Genomic DNA, 22,275 nt, shown 5'->3' with positions numbered 1-22,275 from the left:
TTTAACTAAATACGGAATTGTTGATATTTTCATTTCTCTTATCAAAGGGGTATATTCGAAACGAATTACAACGTTGAAACTAAGTGTTGGTTTAGATGCTCCCATCTCAGTTTATAATGGTATTCTACAAGGTTACACAATGTTTAGTATTTTATTCAGTTTATCTTTAGTATCACTTTAATATGCAGCACACTGCCTACTCCCTGGTATTTCTGTGTATAATAACAGTCTAGCAGTGCAATTATAGATAGATGATACTATTGCGCAATGAAGCATATCTGGAATGTATACAGCACCTACTAACCTTATATCAAAACGCCTGAGGCGCGCAACTTAATAAAGCAAAAGCTAAAGTATTATGTAGGCCCCTATACAAGAAAAATATCATTCCCTGTATACATTGGCTAATAGTAATACTGAATAGAACACTACAGAAACGTTTGGTGCACCCACGTTTATATGTGCCCTTGAGCGATGTATATTTACTGTCAAGATCAATCGAGTGATAATTCTGTTTCAGTCGTGTTCGTATTGTTTGGAGCAGTTTCCCAAACGTTAGTCGTATGGGAGATATAGACAGGAATAAATTACTTCTATTTTAGTTTCATGTATTAGTGTCTCCTTGCAACAGTGATGCTGAATGAGGCGAGTTATGACGTGATATTTTACTTTCGGATTCGTAGGGAAGACTCTTCGCTTTCCTCTTTGCAGAAATTGACAGAGGAGTAACGTAAGAATATACTGTATATCATGACGGATTGATGCATAATCATTACAAAATGATTACCTCTTAAGCAGAATACATTTCTGCATGTGTGATGATGAACATTCGATAGATTCCTAAGTCATACGGTAAATTCAAAGAACAAAAATAAATGCATTTGGAAACAAAACGGAAATAAATATAGAAAAGAAATAACAATTAAAACACGAAAGCATTATTTACTCGTTAGGAAATTTCATTGTGTATGAATACATTTTCCATTCAATCAAAGTATTGACAGCAATGAAAATAAATTACTCGTATTATCAATGATTTTCTACAAGGTAAAAGAACTGTTCAATACTTCACGACTTATGTGAATGGTTAGTAGGTGAGCAAAATAGCACAGGTGTTTAAGGGATGATGCTTGTAGTCTCACGGACGGAGGTTCGAGTCCTGCTACAGTAAAATTTTCGTTTTCCTTATTTAAAGCAGCAATTTTCTACGCCTTACGGAATGTTCATTAACAAACGCAAAACCAGAAGTATTGGAGGTGACAGAATTCGTAAGTAAAATTCAACACATGGTTGTTTGATGCTGCCAGTCTTGAACCAAACGAGTCTTTGAAAACTTTGAACACTTTCCATTGCTTGCTGGGAACGTCTGTAATACATTCGAGTCAAGCAGAATGTAGACAATTAGTTATATTTTCTTTAAAAAAAAAAAAAAAAAAAAAAAAAAACTTTTCTTTACGCTGTTAGGAACTTCATTTTGTAGATTAGAAATATACTTGTTAATTTCTTCATATAAACTATATACTAAATTTCATACTTTTCGCCGCTGGCGCTCATGGAATTAAAAGAAAATACTCCCGTCTCCATCTTAGTTGCAACATTTCTAAATTGTTCAAAATGCGATATGTGTCAGGAATTCACTACTTGTTCTTTTAATTAAACGTTTTCGACGGTTGCTGATATTTAAAGGTTGCCTAGGACAAAGTTACCTAATTTAATAGTGTGACCGCAGGACGAGATTGTAGGCTGTTTTGTCTGGTCTCGTGCAAATGCCGTCTCGTCTAGAAAATTATATAACTGTCTCGTCTCGAAGTTTCGTTATTTATATTTATCGAGACGATACACTAAAAATATTTTGTCCTGTGGAATCACTAGTGTTGCCATCTGACGAGACGAAGCAGTTTAAAATCTCTACTCGTCTCGTTTCGTGAAAATGTATCGTCTCGAAAATCATATGGCTGTTTCGTCTTGAAATATCACTACTTAACTAAATGCGTTATAGAACTTTTACCTTAATAAATGCTTACAGAGAAAATTAAACATTTACTAGGGAAGTATATGAAACAAGTAGATAAAGGAAAAAGTTCTATAATGTATTTAATTAAGTAGTGTTGTCACGAGACGAGACATTCATATAATTTTCGAGACGATACGTACTGTGAAAATTAATTAATAAATTACCTACATTAGTGCTTTTAAGAAACAGAATCTACTGAAAAGCTTTCTTTATGCACAATAAGCACACAGGCAACACTTACGAAACCTTTGCAAACAAAAAATGAAGACTAGTAATAAAGTTGCAATATGACATTTTTTTCATATTTTGATATTGTGATGAGTCTTAAACATAGAAGTTTAATTGTTTCTCACATACAAAAAACAACAAGTTATAGAAGTAAAGAAATTTCTCAGCACGAGGTTCGAACAGCTTACACTCACATCTACTGATTGACTACAATTTCACGTTAATCAATTTTGCTATCGATTTCTTACACGCGATCTACCTGTTCTACTAGAAGACATGATTTTTATTATTATAGTGTTCCAATTCGTCCCTTTTGATAGATAATTTCCATTGTTTTCTTTATTTATATGGAGTCTGAAGATATAGGAAATGTTAGAAATATGATTAAATGTTTTATTTGTGGAAATGAATTCACATTGTTCACACTGTCGGTGAGGTAGAGGAATTAAAAAAAAAAACTTTATCCTCCCCCTCTCGGCATAAGTACCGCCTACATACATAAAATGCATACTGGCGGAAAGCTTCATATCTCAGGAATACTTTGGTACCAAATCATCTCTCTAGCTTAATTAGGGGCTGAGCTATTGATGTTTGTTGTAAAAATAAATGTATTTTACGTCAAAGAACTGAAACTCCAAAAATTGGCTAACTTTGCCCCCTTCCTGCTCCCCCACATAAGCAAGAAATACAAATAAACGATATTACCCTGTAATGGCCTACTTCATTGCTTCACGTACCATTTTTTATGAATCTATCCCCCAAGAGGGGGAATGGCCCCCCAAAAAACTGTTAGAAAACACGATATTTACCCTTCCTACCGCTACGTGGTACCCCCACATACATAAAACGCACACCGACGAAAAGCTACATCCTTCAGGAATAAATTAGTACCAAAACAATCTTTCTGCCTTTATTAGGGAGATTGAGCCAATGAGGTTTAAAGCTCTGACACAACAGTTGCGTCAATGGGCGTTTAAAGATTAAGAATGCAGACAACCAGTAGAATATAACACACAGAAACTAAACTACATATTCCGTGAACGGAAATCGGGAAAATCCTGATTTCTTTCTCCCGAATTGAACATTTGGACGGATAGAGATTAGGGAAGTTACCGACATTTCAATATAGATGGTAAGCAATACCTGTGAGCGTGTAAAAATGTAATATATACGCCTATTTAGATTAGTTTTAAACAAAATAATCATTTTAAACGTTCAAAACAAAGTACTTTGTTTTAAAACGTTTAAAACATAAAAAACGTTCTTTTTTTTTTAAATCGTGTTTCTTTCAACCTTGATATGGAACGTGTTGGAAATGGCAAACGAAAATATTATTATTTCCAATAAGAGTGAAAGAACTTAGAAACAATTCCACAATGAAACAATAATGTTTCAGACACATTTATGACTCATATTTTATGTATTTACAAATTCTTTGCTAAACACGCCAAGTTTTCAAAGAGTACGAATCGAGATTGTATCATAGGTTGTGACGGCATGTCAGTATATCCCCTGTGAAGGAAGTCGTTTCAACCCTAACTTGTAAGAACGAGAGAAATTGACTATTTTTCATGTTAATATACTTCAGAAATATAAACATTGTAAATAATAAAAAACATTCTTAAATTCCTCACATGGAATCGATCCGCGGACCCCCAAGTTACGAAACGAATGCCCAAGTCACTACCCTAAGACTGCTGTGTTAAGTAAGAATCAAGAAACACTCGTGTATGTAGCAAATTGCACATGTTTAGGATTCCAATGTTTTATTAACGATGAAACACTGATTTTGGTCATGGTAAAATACTATAGTCCTGGGAATTCACATTAAATTAAAAAAGACTTACAAACACGCAAGAACAAGAAGGAGAAAGTGGTCTTAAGAGGAATTTGAATCCTTAACCTGGGGCCTCAGACCACTCTTCTTTCTTTCACTGAAAGTATCTCGTAACTTATCTCAATTATATTTAGTTATTCTCGTTTAACAGTTATTTCCAGTAATCTTGAACGACAGGGACACGAACACAGATACATCGAGGACATTTAATATTTCAAAGGCTCTCCCACCGGAAATCGAAACAGATCCCGCCAACTAAACTATCTATTGGGGGTACCTGGTTCTTTCCCAAGGGAAGTAAGCTTGAGACGGACATCGTGCTCGTGGGTTTTCTCGGGACACTCTCACTTTCTCATTTCACAATTCGTACATCATAATTCACTTGGTTTAATCTTAGTCTTCCTCAACGTCACAGGCATAATCGTCGGACATTAAACGTAAAGATTACATTTTCAAGCTGTTAACCCAAACCAATCCAAACCGAAAAAGTTATATTTTATTTTCCTCATTAACGTCTATTCACAAAAAAAAAAAAAAAAAATATAGAGAGAAAAAAACATGGGGAATAGTAACAAAAGTGAAACAGCAGCCTCATAATACCTTAACCTAAAACGAAACCATTGCATATCATTTGGAACTTTTCCACAATTATAAGGATATTCTGAAAAGTGCCAATATAATGTGTTTTGAAACATAACTGAACCAGATTACTGTTCGTTTTCTAAAATAAACGGACACATTCTGTTTCAAGCTTAAACCAAAGCCAAACCAGTTAACCGAGTCGTGAGTGAATGAAAATTTGACCCACCAGCCATCGTGATCCACTCTGAGCCACGACCCTCCATGACCCTACAACCACCACCCACTATCACCCACTCGGACCCACCACCCATCATGGACCACTGACCCTTCAAACCACATCGTCATCAACTCTGACACATGATTCACGGCATCTTCCATACCGACTAGAGTTTACACTTATAATAAAATCAATTTGTCAGATTCTAACTAATCGGAGTTTAAATTTCTACGGTCATTCGCTCAAGCACCGCTGTGTCACAATAACGATGGAACTGACCTTTACGATATAAAATGGTAAAATATTTGTCATCGATAAAATTCAAAGAATTTCAATTATTATGATCTAATTATTTCTTTGTTGAATTATTGATACTTTTCAGTGGAAAAACGGATGAAATTTTTTAAGTCCCAAATCAACGTAAGTAGTCCAACGTACAGAAGCTTACATTACAGATTTTATATCCATTTTTTTCACAACTTTATGCGTTCATTGCCCTGTGTTCTAAGCGCGCCAAATAATAAACAAGCTTCAGCAATTATTATAGTAGAAGGCGCATGGTAAGCATATATAGATATATGGTATAGATATGTATTGTTCGTTTCTCAACTACGAGTAATATCGATCGTTTTCGATTATTTTTACAAACTAACGCAATATCAATTTACCTACATAAGTGCCGCTTCTTCCCATAAAGAAGTTTTAAAAAATGCTATAAGATACTGGAAACTACTACTGGATACTAGAGAATAATGGAAATAACTGTAAAACGAGAATAACCGAATATAATAGAAGTAAGTTACGCAAATACTTTCAGTGAATGAGAAAAAAGAGTGGTCTGAGGCTCCAGATTAAGGATTCAAATTCCTCTTAAGATCACTTTCTCCTTCATGTTCTTGCGTGCTTGCGTTCTGTTCATTTTCAATAAACAGTTAATATACTGAATTTCAGCTCCGTAAGTTGAACGGCTTGTGAGAGACTCATTTTTTTCGCAAAACTTCGTATCCCCACTATCCCTTAGGAATTTATTATAATGTAACCAATATGGTAACATCCCACTTTGGATTAAGGCCTAAGTATATACCAAACTTCGTTGCATTTGACTGCCAGTGATTCAAAAATGTACTACAGTGATTCAAAAATGTATTTTTTCCAGTAGTTAGCTAATCTAAAATTCATAGGATGTTTGTCCCTAAAGCCAAATAGTAGTGTAAGTCAATACAATTACAATTACAAATGTAAATATCCAAAAATGCCTCAAGTTTTATTTTTTAATTTAAAGATACTCATCTCAGGTAACTAAAAAGAAACAAACGAAAAAGGGAGGAGAGGATCAAGCTCGACCCTACTCATAGTAGGTAAATACGCGGTTCTGCTTAGCCGGAATTATAAGTTTCTCGCCACGTACCAGAATATGGCAGAAATCAAATCGCTGTTACTGGTGGTCTTCGTGGGCGAGCGTACTAGCGCAATGAGCTGGTAATTATAATTGCTTTTTTTTTGGGTTCAAACCCGGGCAAAGGATTTTTTTTTATTTTTATTAAAAAATAACATTCAAAAGTGATTTACTTACCTTACGTGTGCAGTTTTTCTATACGAGTCCCTCTATAAGTAGTAGTAGTAAGAGTAGTAGGAGTAGTACAAGTAGTAGGAACGGGTTAGAAGCCCCACGGGGCTCGTTTTGTTCCACCCTGACTGCAATGATATAAATTTAACCTCAACCGCTTCTTCACTCTTGTTCTTCAATTCCAACAAAGTGACAATTTTCTTCAATTGCTACTATAATACACAATACATACCCCAGAAGGTTTTGGATAATCGCAAACTGCAACCAATCAGAAACGTGTTTTAGTTTCTATGGCTAGAGTGGAGGTGAAAAAAAATATGCTGTTCAGAAGATGCTGTCTATAATACAAATTTGGAGAAAAAACACCTATAGTTCGCTCTTTTCACCCATATATATATATATATATATATATATATATATATATATATAGGGTGTTAATCAACTAGACCGACAAACTAAGAGGTGATTCCTCTCATCAAAATAAGTAAAAAAGTTCCTATGGACCTGTGGGGAAAAAAGCATAGTTTTAGCTATGGTTGTTCAAAATCGCGGAAAAAATTTAAGAGGCTCTATTTCGAATTCAAGAAATCGTGGAGTGGCAGTTCTTATAAGCGTAGAGGAAGTCATGCCTACAAAATCTAAAAATGCACATTCCATTAATGTTCAATGGATGTGATGAATATTTCCTGCAGGGTGAAATTGCCAGACATGCCATCAATCAATTTTGAGACATGCTCTGACTATGATTAGTCGAAAGTAGGCAAACGATGTGCCTTGGCAGCTGTAACACGGAATGCTTTGGCGCGAAGTTGGAAGTGTTAAGAATCGTCAACAGCACTGTCTCTCGTACTCGGAAAAAAAGAATGCTGCGATTTTTATTTCACGCTTATAAGCGAAGAAAACGTGAAATATGCCGTGACAAAATACATCCCATCACACGTTATTCCGAACAAACAAACAAATAAAAAAAACATGGAACTGCACGTTCCTAACACTTCCGACTTCCCTCCGAAACACTGGATGTCGATTTTTTTTCAAGGCTTACCTATCTACTTTCGATCCTCCTATAAATCAACGTATATCTGAAAATTCTATTGAGAGGATATTTGAGAATTATACCCTGCAACGGAATACTCTGTACAGCCATTGAAAATATATGTAATATGCATTTATGGATCGTGTATGCGTGACTTCTTTAAGCTGATAAGAATCACCATTATGTTACAGGAATCCGAAATGGGGCCTGTTGAAATTTAGCTTTTTCGCGATTTTGAACAGCCATGGCTCTGAAACTATGCACTTTTCGCCCTTCGGATACTTTTAGAATTTGTCTTCGTTACGATACATAGTAATGTCATTTGTTTGGGTAAAAAAAAAAAACATCGGATTATGTATGCGTTATATTGATATTTTAACAAGATATCCATACAAATATAAAAAAGGAATAGTTCCTATTTACAAATTTTGGTTGAACAGATATATGGAATGTGTTGGAAATGGCAAACGAAAATATTATTATTATTATTTCTAGTAAGAGTGAAAGAACTTACAAACAATTCCACATTGAAAAAATAATGTTTCAGATACATTTATGAGTCATACTTTATGTATTTACGAATTGTTTGCTAAACACGCTGTTTACAGAATACGAATCGAGATTGTTTCATAGACTGTGACGTCACGTTGTCAGTATATCCCCATTCGTATCAAATCTAACTTGTAAGAACGAGAGAAATTGACTTTTTCATGTTAATATACTTCAGAAATATAAACATTGTAAATGATAAAAGTTTTTTCTTAATTTCCTCACATGGAATCGATCCGCGGACCCCCAAGTTACGAAAGGAATACTCAAGTCACTACCCCAAGACTGCTGTGTTAAGTAAGAGTCAAGAAACACTGTTTATGTAGCAAATTGTACATGTTTAGAATTCCAATATTTTATTAACGATAAAACACTGATTTTGCTCATGGTAAATACTATAGTCCTGAGACTTCAAATTTAAATTAAAAAAGACACAAACACGCAAGAACATGAAAAAGAAAGTGGTCTTACGAGGAATTTGAATCCTTAACCTAGAGCCTCAGACTACTCTGTTTTCTCATTCACCGAAAGCATCTCTGTAACTTATCTCTATTATATTCGGTTATTCTCGTTTACAGTTATTTCCAGTAACCTTGAACAACAGGGACACAAACACAGATACATCGAGGACATTTAGTATTTCAAAGGTTCTCCCACCGGAAATCGAAACAGACCCCGCCAACTAAACTATCTATTGGGGGTACCTGGTTCTTTCCCAAGGGAGGTAAGCTTGAGACGGACATCGTGCCCGTGGGTTGTCTCGGGGCACTCCCACTTTCTCATTCCGCCAATTCGTACATCATAATTTACTTGATTTAATCATAGTCTTCCTCAACGTCACAGGCATAATCGTCGGACATTAAACGTAAAGATTACATTTTCAAGCTGTTAACCCAAACCAATCCGAACCGAAAAACAGTTATATTTTCTGTGTGTGAAACAAGAAATTTTCACAGAGAGAAAACAATGGGAATCGTAATTCCATTCAAAAGTGAAACAGCAGCCTCATAATACCTTAACCTAAAACGAAACCATTACATATAATTTGGAATTTTTCCAAAACATATAAGGACATTGTGAAAAGTGCCAATATAATGTGTTTTGAAACATAACTGAACCAAATAACGGTTCGCTTTCTAAAATAAACGGACACATTCTGTTTCAAGCTTAAACCAAAGCCAAACCAATTAACCGAGTAGTGAATGAATGAAAATTTGACCCGCCACCTATCGTGATCCACTCTGAGCCACGACCCACCCTGACCAAACACCCACCACCCACTATCACCCACTCGGACCCACCACCCACCATGAGCCACTGACCCACCAAAACACATCGTCATCAACTCTGACACATGATCCACGGCCTCTTCTTTACAGACTAGAGAGTATACACTTATAATAAAACCAGTTTGTGAAATTACAATAACGATGGAACTGACCTTTACGATATAAAATGGTAAAATACTTGTCATCGATAAAATTCAAAGAATTTCAATTATTATGATCTAATTATTTCTTTGTTGAATTATCGATACTTTTCAGTGGAAAAACGGATGAAATTTTTTAAGTCCCAAATCAACGTAAGTAGTCCAACGTACAGAAGCTTACATTACAGATTTTATATCCATTTTTCTCACAACTTTATGGGTTCATTGCCCTGTGCTCTAAGCACTCCATATAGTAAACAGGATTCAGCAATTATTATAGTAGAAGGCGCACGGTAAGCATATATAGATATATGGTACGAAGCACTGTATTGTTTGTTTCTAAACTACGCTTAATATCGACCGTTTTTGATTATTTTTACAAACTAACGCAATATCAATTCGCCATATGTAGGGAGTGTCGCTTCTTCCCATAAAGAAGTTTAAAAAATGCTATAAGATACTGGAAACTACTACTGGATACTAGAGAATAATGGAAATAACTGTAAAACGAGAATAACCGAATATAATAGAGGTAAGTTACGCAAATACTTTCAGTGAATGAGAAAAAAGAGTGGTCTGAGGCTCCAGATTAAGGATTCAAATTCCTCTTAAGATCACTTTCTCCTTCATGTTCTTGCGTGTTTGCGTTCTGTTCATTTTTAATAAACAGTTAATATACTGAATTTCAACTCCGTAAGTTGAACGGCTTATGAGATACTCAATTTTTTCGCAAAACTTCGTATCCCCACTATCCCTTAGGAATTTATTATAATGAAACCAATATGCCAACATCCCAGTTTCGATTAAGGCCTAAGTATATACCAAACTTCATTGCATTTGACTGCCAGTGATTCAAAACTGTATTTTTCCAGTAGTTAGCTAATCTAAAAGCTCAAAGGATGTTTGTCTCTAAAGCCAAGTAGTAGTGTAAGTGTTATTGCTCATTACAATTACAAATGTAAATATCCAAAAATGCCTCGAGTTTTATTTTTTCACTTAGAGATACTCATCTCAGGTAACTAAAAAGAAACAAACGAAAAAGGGAGGAGAGGATCAAGGAGTAGTACGAATGGGTTAGAAGCCCCACGGGGCTCGTTTTGTTCAGCTTTGACTGCCATGATATAAATTTAACCTCAACTGCTTCTTCAATGTTCTTCTTCAGTTCCAAGAAAATGACAATTTTCTTCCATTGGCACTATAATACACAATACATACACCAGGTTTGGATAATCGCAAACTGTAACCAATCAGAAACGAGTTTTAGTTTCTATGGCTACCATCGAGGGTGAAGAAAAATATGGTTTTCAAAAAATATGGTCTACAATACAAATTTGGAGATAAAACCCCTATAGTTCGCTCTTTCCCCCATATATAAAGGTGTTAATGAACTAGACCGACAAACTAAGAGGTGATTCCTCACATCAAAAAAGTAGAAAGTTCCTATGGACCTGTGGGAAAACTGCAGTTTCAGAGCTATGGTTGTCCAAAATCGCGAAAAAATTTAAGACGCCCCATTTCGAATTCGAGAAATCGTGGAGTGGCGGTTCTTATCAGCGTAGAGGAAGTCATGTCTACAAAATCTTTATTAATGTTCAATGGATGTGATGAATACATCCTGCAGGGTGAATTTCCCAGACATGCCATCAACCAATTTTGATACTGGTCCACTCTGACTTTGTGATTGGTCCAAAGTAGGCAAACGACGTGCCTTGGCAGCTGTAACACGGAATGCTTTGGCGCGAAGTCGGAAGTGTTAAGAATCGTCAACAGCACGATCTCTCGTACTCGGAAAAAAGAATGCTGCGATTTTTTTCTTTCACGCTTACTAGAAACCAGGTAGACAAACAGATTCAAGACCTTATCAAGGCAAAAATAATCAGGCCTACTGACAATAATGAATTTTCTTCTCCACTTCTTGTGCTCAAGAAGTTTAATACGAAAGAATTTCGAATAGTTCTCAATCTACACAATTGTAACAGTAATATCAAATATTTATCTGTGCCATTTTAATCAACAGAGGACGTTATAAACTCCGTAAAGGGGAAAATCTTCATAGCAACTGTCGATCTTTCGAATTTTTACTTCTAAATCTTATTGCATCCTAAGAGCCGTAAAATACATGACTTTCGATCATACCAGAAAATCATATGAACTTTTAAGATGCACAATGGGGCATGAAAAAAGTTCCCAAAGTCTTAGTGTGGCTACGAGAATGATTTTGGAAGGACTACCAGATAGGATTACAAATTTTGCCGACGACCTTGTTACCAGTTCATATAATTTTCTACAGCACTTGCAGGATTTAGAATTACGAGGGTCATTCGGAAAGTAAAGAACGTTTTGCGCTAACGCGTGCGCGTGTTCCCCCACCCCCGCTGCCGCTGGGTTATTGACCTGGGCATGCTTTAGCCTCAGTCTGGCACCAGCTGCGATCCGCTACGGTCCGTTATTGCTTCGCTGTGCGACTGTAAAATGTGCGATACAATTACTGATCCCGCCAATTGTGAGGTTCGTAGTGTGATAAGATTTTTGAATGCAAGAAAAGTGCGTCCGATAGAAATTTATAGACAAATCACTGAGGTGTATGGAAATGTAATGAATGAAGCATCAGTTCGTAAGTGGTGCATTATGTTTAATGACGGACGGACGAATGTGCACGATGAGGAACGCTCGGGCCGGCCTTCTGTAGTGACTGACGAACTCAAAGGAAGAATTGAGCGGAAAATTCAAGAGGATAGGCGACTCACTATTGATGGGATGCACGAATTCTTTCCTGAAATTTCAAGAACTTAAGGAAGCTGTTAGTGATTAGTTCAACAGTTTGGCGGCAACTGTGTATGCCGAAGGCATAGAAAAACTTGTACCACGGTATGACAAGTGTTTAAATTTACACGGCGACTATGTCGAAAAGTAACTTAAGTATCATATAGTATGTAACACAAATTTCGCCTTTGTATATCAGTTATTAAAGTGTTTATACAAAAACGTTCTTTACTTTCCGAATGACCCTCGTATTACTTCAGAAACTTAAGAAACACGATTTTCGGGCATCACCCAAGAAGCACACATTGGCTACCAGAAACCCTAACGTATTAGGATACCTTGTTAGTAGGGAATCCATTAAAATATCTCCTAAAATAGCTAAGATGATACGAAATTTTAGGAGACCGACTACTAAGCGGATTCTCAAAAGCTTTATCGGCCTATGTTCATACCTCAGAGCCCACATCAAAGACTTTACAACAAAAATTGAGTCTTTCCAGCAACTAGTAACATCTAAATCTAAATATAAATGGACGGAGAAGCACGATGTTCTCTTTGAACAATTGAAAGAAGATATATTGAAACGTTCCATCACTTGCCCATTTTGACGACTCGCTAGAAATACGTGTCTAGAACGAAAGCAGTAAAACGCAATTAGGGGGTTATTGGCCTGCTATGATCCCAAAACCGACACTGAAAAGGTTGTTGCTTATTGTTCACGGAGGCTAACGAAAAGTGAAGAGAACGCTAGCATAGGCAAAAAGAGTTGTACGCTCTCATATACACATTGCGCAAATTTCGTTATTTCTTACTAAACAGAAAATTTAATCTGTTGTACGTAGACGCAAAGTGTATAGCGACGATAACACCCAACCGGACAAGGTCGGGAAATACACAAGATATAAAATATTCTTAGCTGATTATGATTTTGATATACAGTATTTACCTGACTCCAAACACCCAGCAGCCATCATTAGTAGACTTGAACAAACCCAAGATATTAAGAAGGAAGGAGAAAAAGATGAAAATAACGAAAAAAAATGGGGAAGACTACCATGCTTTTAAATAAAATAGTCATCAAGTTAATATGGTAGAAGAAAACAACCTTTTACCAAACATCGCAAGGGAACAGCGTAAAGATGACAATTACAAAGACATCATATCTGTTTTAGAGGAAAAGGAATCGGACAAGATCTCTACAGTCAGATCAGCAAGATTTTTTTGTCTCAAAAACGGCATATTATATCGAAAACAAAACCACCCTGATTATAGTTTACTATATCTCTTATGTATACCGAACTCGCTAGCCAATTTGTGGTTTACAACCTTCCACCGCCAGGTGACCAGGCGACCGATTTTGGGTTTTCAAAATCGTACAAAACCGCTATCAAGAAATTTTATATGCCGCATCTCAAAAATTATCTTGCTCACAAAATACGCAAATGCGAGGATTGCCAACGTCTAAAGAAACTACCACAAAAGAAGCAAACCGAACTACTACATCACCCGGTGGGAGAGAGAGCAACAACATGGATATATATGACGAGCTAGGGTCCTTCCCAAGCAGAGAATGAAGAAATAAGTGCATACTAGTAGGCACGGAACTAGCCACACGATATGTGATTACAAAAACAGTACACGCGATAAACGCGGAAAATATAGAGAAATTCTTGGAACATGATATCCTCAAATTTGGAGCTTTTACAACACTGTATTGGGATCAACATCTAGTACATGGAGCAACTCGTTTACAAAATTTAGCACAGAAGTACGATTTCGTCTATAAGTACTCAACCGCATATAATCATGCTTCCATAGGACTAGTAGAACAGACGAATAAAATACAGAATTGTCTTAAGTTTTTCGTACAAGAACACCATACGGACTAGGAAAGATGGTTACCGCACGTTATTTTTGGCATCAATATGTACGTACAAGGAGGGACCAAATATTCAACAAGCTTCTTATTGTTTGGTTACAAACCCAGGGTCCCGACAGAATGTACAACATATACAACATATACAAATTGATAAACTAGCGACCATCAGGAAGAAGGAACGAAATAACCTGGAACAGGCGTATAACAAACAAAAGCAGTTTTATAAGCGCCATAGACAGACAGCTTATAATCCAGGGGACATTGTTTTGATATATTACCCCACAAGAAAGATTGGTTTACCCGAACATTTTACCGTTCACTATAAAGGTCCAGCACGAATAGCGGAGAAACTTAATTCAAATTTATATCGAGTCGAATTACCATCTAAATTCAATGACAAAATTCAAGATTTACGGTTGTTCGAGCCTGTGCATGGGCAATTCGTTCATTGTTTCTTTTCGTTTTTGTGTATGTGTAGTGTGAGAAAGTTTTCTTTTTTGGCAATAGATGGCCTATGCCTACCGCTCGCCCACTCCCGTTCTTGGGGGTTGGTTTTAGCATCCTCCAGCCAGTGTGAGAGAGAGACGCGACAAGGGTTTTGTGTGTGTGAGAGAGTTCTTACATCCTTCGAGTGAAAATTTATCCATCTAAAAACATTAAGAAACTCGAGAACAATTCAAAATTGAGGATAGTAGACAACTGAGTATATCATTTTACATATTTATCTGAATTTTCTGTAGTTGTAAGGTTTTTTCATATATTTAAAATAAAAGCTTTAAAATGACAAACCGTCGTTTGGTAAGAAGCTCAAACATGGTCCTCCTTTAGTGCCGGATGAAGCAAAAAGTGCAGCTTTGGTGAACTTTTGTGAGTGTTTTCTGTAGTGTGTGTGACATTCTAAAACAATGGAGAACTTAAATATTGAAAAACGTACTTTGAAAGCCAAAATTACTCGACAGGAAAAGGCAGTGAGGCTGCTGTCTCAGAACGACGCGAACGCCATATTGGTTCATAGCGGGAAGGTCAACGAGTTACAACAAGACTGTTCTCAACTTTTGGACGAAATAGCTGCAGTTTCCAACGATGAAGAATTTAAAAAAGAAGAAGGGCTCGCAGAAATGGAAAGTAGACTTGTAAAACTAAGTGTGTCCCTAATGGATCTGCAAGCTACAACACAATCCCCTCCCAATAGTGAAACTCAAGCGTGTAGTGAAATGAAACTGCCGAAATTACAGTTGCCAACATTTAGTGGGAACTTATTCGAGTGGTTATCATTTAAGGACTTGTTTACTGCATCGGTGCATAACAACGAGAAGCTCGCGGGAGCTCAGAAGCTGCAGTACTTGAAAACAAGTCTAAAAGGTGAACCCGCGCAACTAATCCAGGCTATGCAAATTACTGATACTAATTATCAGGAAGCGTGGAACATTCTGAACTCTCGCTATCAAAACAAGCGTGAAATCGTGAATTCGATTTTAAAGCGGTTAATCACGCAACCGGTCATTCAGCAGGAATCGGCTACTGCATTGCGTAAATTAATCGATACAACGGTCGAGTGTACGCGTTCGTTAAAAGTGATGGAGCAACCCGTAGAGCATTGGGACGTTATTCTCGTGTACCACACTACCGAAAAACTCGATAGCGAATCGCGCCGGCAGTGGGAACTAGCGCAAAAATCAAATGAGCAACTCTCATTTAAAGAATTAACGGACTTCTTGGATCATCGCGCGCGCGCGCTCGCAGTCTCTAGCGGCAGCAGAGGGAAGACTACGACGTCGAGTGATACAATGAGGCAACGAGAAAAGAGGCAAGCAGTGACACATCATACAGTGACCCAGAGTGAACTAAACCCCTGTGAGTTATGTAATGCTAAACACTCTCTCCATAAGTGCCCTGATTTTCAAAAACGCTCTGTAGCAGATCGTGTGTCGTTTGTGAAGAGTAAAGAGCTATGCTTCAATTGTTTACGCGGTTCTCACAAAAGTACCCAGTGTTCCTCATCTAGTTGTCGTGTGTGCCATAAGCGACACCACACATTACTTCATTATGAGCGTAGTGAACCCCGAAGTACGTCGGTGTCACCTGACGGAGAACAAGCTGTTTCTTCACATGTTGCAGCCGAGAGAAACACTCCGCATGTGTTGTTATCAACAGCAATTATAAAGGTGAAACACAGAAACGATGTTTGGCGCCCATTCCGTACAATGCTCGATTCCGCCTCTGAGATGTCATTTGTCACAGAAAATTGTGTTCAAAAGCTGGGACTAACAAAACATAAGACGAAAATAGTGATTTCTGGAATAACGGGTGCAGGTGTGGGCACTTCTCGTGCAGTGACGGATTTAGAATTTCAAGCGGTAGGTGATGACAGCGAAACTTTCAGCACCAGAGCAGTAATTGTGCCCAAGGTTACATCTAATCTCCCAAAGGCACCAGTTCCGGACCCAAGCTTGTGGAATCACTTAAGCGGTATCAAGCTCGCGGACCCAACGTTCAATGTGGTGGGCCCTGTGGATATATTGCTAGGTGGAGACGTGTTTCCTTTATTATTGTGTAGTGGAAAACGAGTGGGACCCATTGGATCGCCCGTAGCGATAGAAACTGCTCTCGGTTGGATCGTCGCAGGGAGCATCGCTCCTACTGGACGTAGTGTTACAGTTACATCTCACCATGTCGCTTGTGAGGTTGAAATCAGTTTGCAGAGGTTTTGGGAAATAGAAGAGCTTCCGCCCCAGAAACACCTCACACTAGAGGAAAAAAAGTGCGAGCAACATTTCAAAGACACATACTACCGGGACGAACACGGAAGATTCACGGTAAGCCTACCCTTCAAGGATAGTGTAAAGACTCTCGGTGCATCTAGAGACATTGCTGTTAGAAGACTTTTGCACAGTGAACGCAAGCTTGCAAAGTCACCTGCCTTACAAGAGCAATATCAGGATTTTATGCGGGAATATCTTGATCTAGGTCACATGGAGATCGTGCCAATAGGAGATAGAAACGTTTCCCCAGAGAAGAGTCACCTGACGGAGAACAAGCTGTTTCTTCACATGTTGCAGCTTGCCCCACCATGCAGTGATGAAGCCAAGTAGCTCAACTACAAAATTAAGAGTTGTGTTTGACGCTAGTGCCAAAACGTCATCTGGTGTGTCATTAAATGATAAGCTTATGATCGGGCCCAAACTCCAAGATGACATATTGCCACTATTACTGCGATTTCGAGGCCACAAGATTCCCCTGTGTGCTGATATAGCGAAAATGTATCGTGCTGTGCTAGTAAACAAGGTGGACAGAGATTACACGAGAATTGTGTGGCGTGAGTCGCCGGATTTGCTCATTCAGGACTTTCGTTTACGGACGGTAACATATGGTACTGCGAGTGCGTCTTTCCTGGCGACACGCTGTCTACAACAGCTGGCAGAAGATGAGGGTGAGCACTTTCCCCTGGGGGCTCCAGTGGTCAAGCGGGACTTTATGGATGACCTCCTTTCAGGGGCGGCTTCGGTGCCAGAAGCCATCGAGCTTCAACGACAACTGATCGAGCTACTGAGAAGAGGAGGTTTTGAATTGCGGAAGTGGTTCTCAAATGAGATTGAAGTGTTAGAGGCTATTCCAGCTCATATGCGAGAAACGAATGTGCCCTTTCGTTTTGACACTGACGACACACTTAAAACGCTTGGTGTCGAGTGGTCTCCCTCCGCAGACGAATTCGGTTTTAGAGTGTGCCCTTCAAAACCCCACTCAGTGCTGACGAATCGAATTATACTGTCCGAAGTAGCAAAATTATTTGATCCACTTGGTTTGTTGTCTCCTGTAACCATTAAAGCCAAAATATTGTTGCAGACCTTGTGGAAAAACAAGTTGGACTGGGATGACGCACTTCCGGTAGAGCTTTGTGAAGTATGGTGCAAATACTTTTGCGAGTTACCGCTATTACGCGAACTTACCGTGGAGCGCTGTATCGTACCAGTAAATACAGTCAAGTGTCAATTAATTGGTTCCTGTGATGCTTCTGAAAAGGCCTACGCTAGTGTTGCCTATTTGCGGGCAGAATGCGCAGATGGTCACGTGGAAAGCAGATTAATTGCAGCAAAAACGAAGGTTGCCCCAATAAAAACAATGACCCTACCGAGACTCGAGCTGTGTGCGGCTGTGCTTTTGGCAAGGCTACTTGGCGCTGTGTTAAAGGCTATCCTACTCAAGATAGAAGATATAATTGCCTTCAGTGACTCCACCATAGTGCTTTCGTGGTTAGCAGCTGAGCCTAACAAGTGGAAAACTTTTGTGGCAAATCGAGTCTCCGAGATACAGAGCTTAATTCCCTCGGCTCGCTGGCGTCACGTAAATAGTGCAGAAAACCCCGCGGACAGTGCTTCGAGGGGAATCAATCCGAGTGAATTGTTGTGTCATGACTTATGGTGGAATGGTCCTTCGTGGCTATCACAGCCAGTGCTACCCGACGATCCGGGTCCGGACTTCGACCCCCACACTACGATGGAAGAAAGGCAAAAGTGTGTGACAGCTATGTGTACTACTATAACGGATGACATCACAAACCGTTATTCGTCATTCACGAGGTCAAGGCGTGTTTTAGCATGGTGTCTAAGATTCATCAACAATCTCAAGGCTAATTCCTCAAGACAAAGTGGGCCATTAACGGCTAATGAGCTAAAAGCTTCATTGTTATGCTTAGTGAAACAAACGCAAAGTGAAGCATTTGCTAGAGAACTAGAACATTTAAAGAGCGGTAAACCCTTACCCCCCAAGAGCCCTATTTTGTGCTTAAGTCCATTTATTGACAATGACGGGATAATGAGAGTGGGCGGTCGATTACAACACGCAGAGATCGCCACAGATCACAAACATCCCATTTTAATGCCAAAGAATCATAAGTTAAGTGAACTGTTGATTCAACACGAACATGAGGCTACATTGCATGGCGGTCCTCAATTGGTAACAGCTAGCCTGAGGCAAAAGTATTGGATACTTGGAGCTAGGAATCTAGTGAGAGCGATTACGCGAAGATGTGTAAAGTGTCATCGTTTTGCTTCCAAAGGAGAAAAACAAATGATGGGCTCCCTACCAGCAGCCAGAGTGAATTTTAGTCGATGTTTTCTTCAAGTAGGTGTCGATTACGCGGTCCCCATTCTTAAGAACGCTTTTGGAAGAAGGAGAGTGCCGTATAAGGCGTATATAGTTATATTTGTATGCCTCTCTACAAAGGCCGTTCACTTGGAGCTTGTGTCGGATGCAACTTCTAATTGTTTCCTAACTGCTTTTAGGCGCTTTGTCTCCCGTCAAGGGATCCCCACTGATGTCTATAGTGATTGCGGGACAAATTTCGTCGGTGCTAGCAAAGAGTTAAAACAGTTTTTAGGTTCCAGTGCGCACAGAGAGGGAAACGAAACAACTTCAGCGTATTTAAGTGAACAGGGGATATCTTGGCATTTCAGTCCCCCCCTTACCCCGCACTTCGGTGGCTTGTGGGAAGCAGGCGTGAAGAGGATCAAACATCATTTGAAACGAGTTGTGGGCAATGTTACGTTGAGTTACGAAGAGATGTATACTGTTCTATCTCAAATCGAAGCAGTACTAAACTCTCGCCCCCTTACACCAGTATCTAGCGATCCCAATGATCTTTCCGTGTTAACACCAGCTCATTTTCTCATTGGAGATTGTTTGGTTGCCATTCCTGACAGGAATCCTTTCGAAGACAAAATATTCAACCCTCGAAGATGGCAATTAGTTCAACAGCTGACTCGCCATTTCTGGAAACGGTGGGTGCAAGAATACTTGTCACGCCTTCAACAAAGACCTAAGTGGTTGGCTCCGCGGAAAAACGTCCAGAAGGGTGACATGGTATTGTTAAAGGAATCCTCCCTTCCCCCTCAGCAGTGGAAAATGGGAAGAATCACGGAAGTCCATGCTGGGACCGATGGACTAGTGCGAGCAGTAACAGTAAAAACAGCCTCCGGCGAACTTAAACGTCCGATTGTAAAGTTGTGTGTGCTTCCCTTTGAAGTGAATAGAGAAGCTGAGTGAAAAAAAAAACCACTTGTTCGCAATAGCGACGAATGTTTGTTTACGTTGTATAAATAGTGAAAATATAAAATTCTTTGTTTGTGTTTTTTGAAATGTAGCATTTCAAGGCGGGCGGTATGTTCGAGCCTGTGCATGGGCAATTCGTTCATTTTTTCTTTTCGTTTTTGTGTATGTGTAGTGTGAGAAAGTTTTCTTTTTTGGCAATAGATGGCCTATGCCTACCGCTCGCCCACTCCCGTTCTTGGGGGTTGTTTTTAGCGTCCTCCAGCCAGTGTGAGAGAGAGACGCGACAAGAGTTTTGTGTGTGTGAGAGAGTTCTTACATCCTTCGAGTGAAAATTTATCCATCTAAAAACATTAAGAAACTCGAGAACAATTCAAAATTGAGGATAGTAGACAACTGAGTATATCATTTTACATATTTATCTGAATTTTCTGTAGTTGTAAGGTTTTTTCATATATTTAAAATAAAAGCTTTAAAATGACAAACCTCGTTTGGTAAGAAGCTCAAACAACGGTGGACCGTTTAAAACCATTTTACGAGGACCAAACTGAGGGTACACGAAATTAAGGAGGCGGCACAAATCCAAGAAGAAGAATTTAACAAAATTCCACGTACTCACCGGGAAAAGAAGAGGAACCAACAAGAGAAGAAACGAAAAAAGATGCACTGACATAAATCTGCACTTCTTTATTTCAACTATAAATTGTACCTCATTCTATTATTCAACTTCGCTACATTAGTATTTCCGTTCTCGCAAAATGCAAGATCAACATTTTTTCTCTTTTTTAGTTTCAAAAGTCATTAACCCCTGCAAGGTCGAAATACAATCCTTTTTTGTTTCTAACATCGTCTCTTCAATACGAATACATGAATGCTTAATACGTCATTTTTTCTCCTTATACAGGACGTTCATAAAATCAGGCTCTTGATAACATACAAGGTGACCAGAAATTCACATTCTCTATTGTTTTCTTTTTTTGAAGAAAATTTTACAACTTCCAAAACAGATTCTTCTTCTTTCATCCGTTCTCATAATAATTAATTTATGCCTTATCTTTCATAAGTCCCGTTACAAAACAAAATTTAACCAATTGGATAAACACATCTTCACTATTAGGAAGACTCAATTCACTGGCACCTACTAATACTACGAAAGGGAGACTCCACCGATATAGACTACCAATACCAGATGACATAAACATATAGAGACCACCCCTTTATATATTTATTAACTGGTATATATTTATTAATCTCAGTGATATCACTTCTACCCACTTTGAGGGAAATGATAAACTGCTTTGATCCTGCTTAGCTGGGACAGAACTAAAAGTGTTATTACCATTACATGTATATATTGCAACAAGTGTTCTTATAGTGATTTTTTAGTGTTTTATAGTGTTTATAATGTTTATAAAGTCTCAATAATATCTACAAGTGTGTCAGTGTTGTGGTGCAGCTACTTTTCACTAAAAAAAGTGTTTTTTTCTCCAAAATAATCTTCAAGATTATTTCTTTTCCAGTGTGGGGGTGTAAGGATCCCCACATCATGACGAAAGCATGTGTCAACTTAACATGTGCTATTGATTATAAACAACCTAGCAGACAAGAAGCCGACACGAAAGACACCGAGGAACGCGGAAAGAAGACGGACCTCACGGAAGGACCCGAAGAGGACATATAAAAGGCGGACCACCGAGGGACCCAGCATCAGTCGACCAACTGATCGTACCTACCTTAAACCCTGGAGGCTGCTATGAAGCTAAGGGATTATTCTAACCATAACTAATCCCTGGAAGCTCCTATGAAGCTAAAGAAATCACCTTGAATACCATACCTCGTTTGGGCTGCTATTAGCGGAAGTTCCTAAAACCAAACCCTTGAGACAGCCAGAAGTTGCACTGGAACTAAGGAATTGTCCGTAGAGAACACCCTAAATCTGTAACCTTGGTCATTAAAGAGATATTTTATTGTTAGAACTTTTGTAGATACAAGAGACTTAATTATATAATAAAATTGGTGAAGGGATAAATCTCCGTCCATTGACTTTACCAAAGTCATTACAATATATATATATATATTACTTACCAATAATGTTGCCTACCACTATTTGCAATGCAATGTGTTACTAG

General features: G+C 38.4%; 2 protein-coding genes across 2 annotated transcripts in view; one reads left to right on the top strand and one right to left on the bottom strand.

Annotated features, from left to right (window-relative positions):
- Positions 1-22,275, bottom strand: part of LOC145694593 (lysophospholipase D GDPD1-like) — a 112,029-nt gene that overhangs the window by 49,694 nt on the left and 40,060 nt on the right. The window lies entirely within an intron of this gene.
- LOC145694284 (uncharacterized) lies at positions 15,007-20,143 on the top strand. Its single transcript, XM_081770373.1, has 2 exons — positions 15,007-17,030; positions 17,161-20,143. The coding sequence occupies exons 1-2, from the start codon at positions 15,007-15,009 to the stop codon at positions 20,141-20,143; spliced, it is 5,007 nt and encodes a 1,668-aa protein (XP_081626499.1).

The sequence above is a fragment of the Thermobia domestica genome, chromosome 9, assembly GCF_964235325.1.
Source record: "Thermobia domestica chromosome 9, izTheDome1.hap1.1, whole genome shotgun sequence".
Taxonomy (NCBI): domain Eukaryota; kingdom Metazoa; phylum Arthropoda; class Insecta; order Zygentoma; family Lepismatidae; genus Thermobia; species Thermobia domestica.
The sequence above is the reverse complement of the archived record's forward strand: the minus strand, read 5'-3'. Positions and strand labels throughout refer to the sequence as shown.

Coding starts and splice junctions, on each gene's coding strand:
- LOC145694284 (XM_081770373.1), top strand. CDS start 15,007: ATGGAGAACTTAAATATTGAAAAACGTACTTTGAAAGCCAAAATTACT. Junction 17,031..17,160: donor AAGTCACCTGCCTTACAAGA/GCAATATCAGGA, acceptor CACATGTTGCAG/CTTGCCCCACCATGCAGTGA.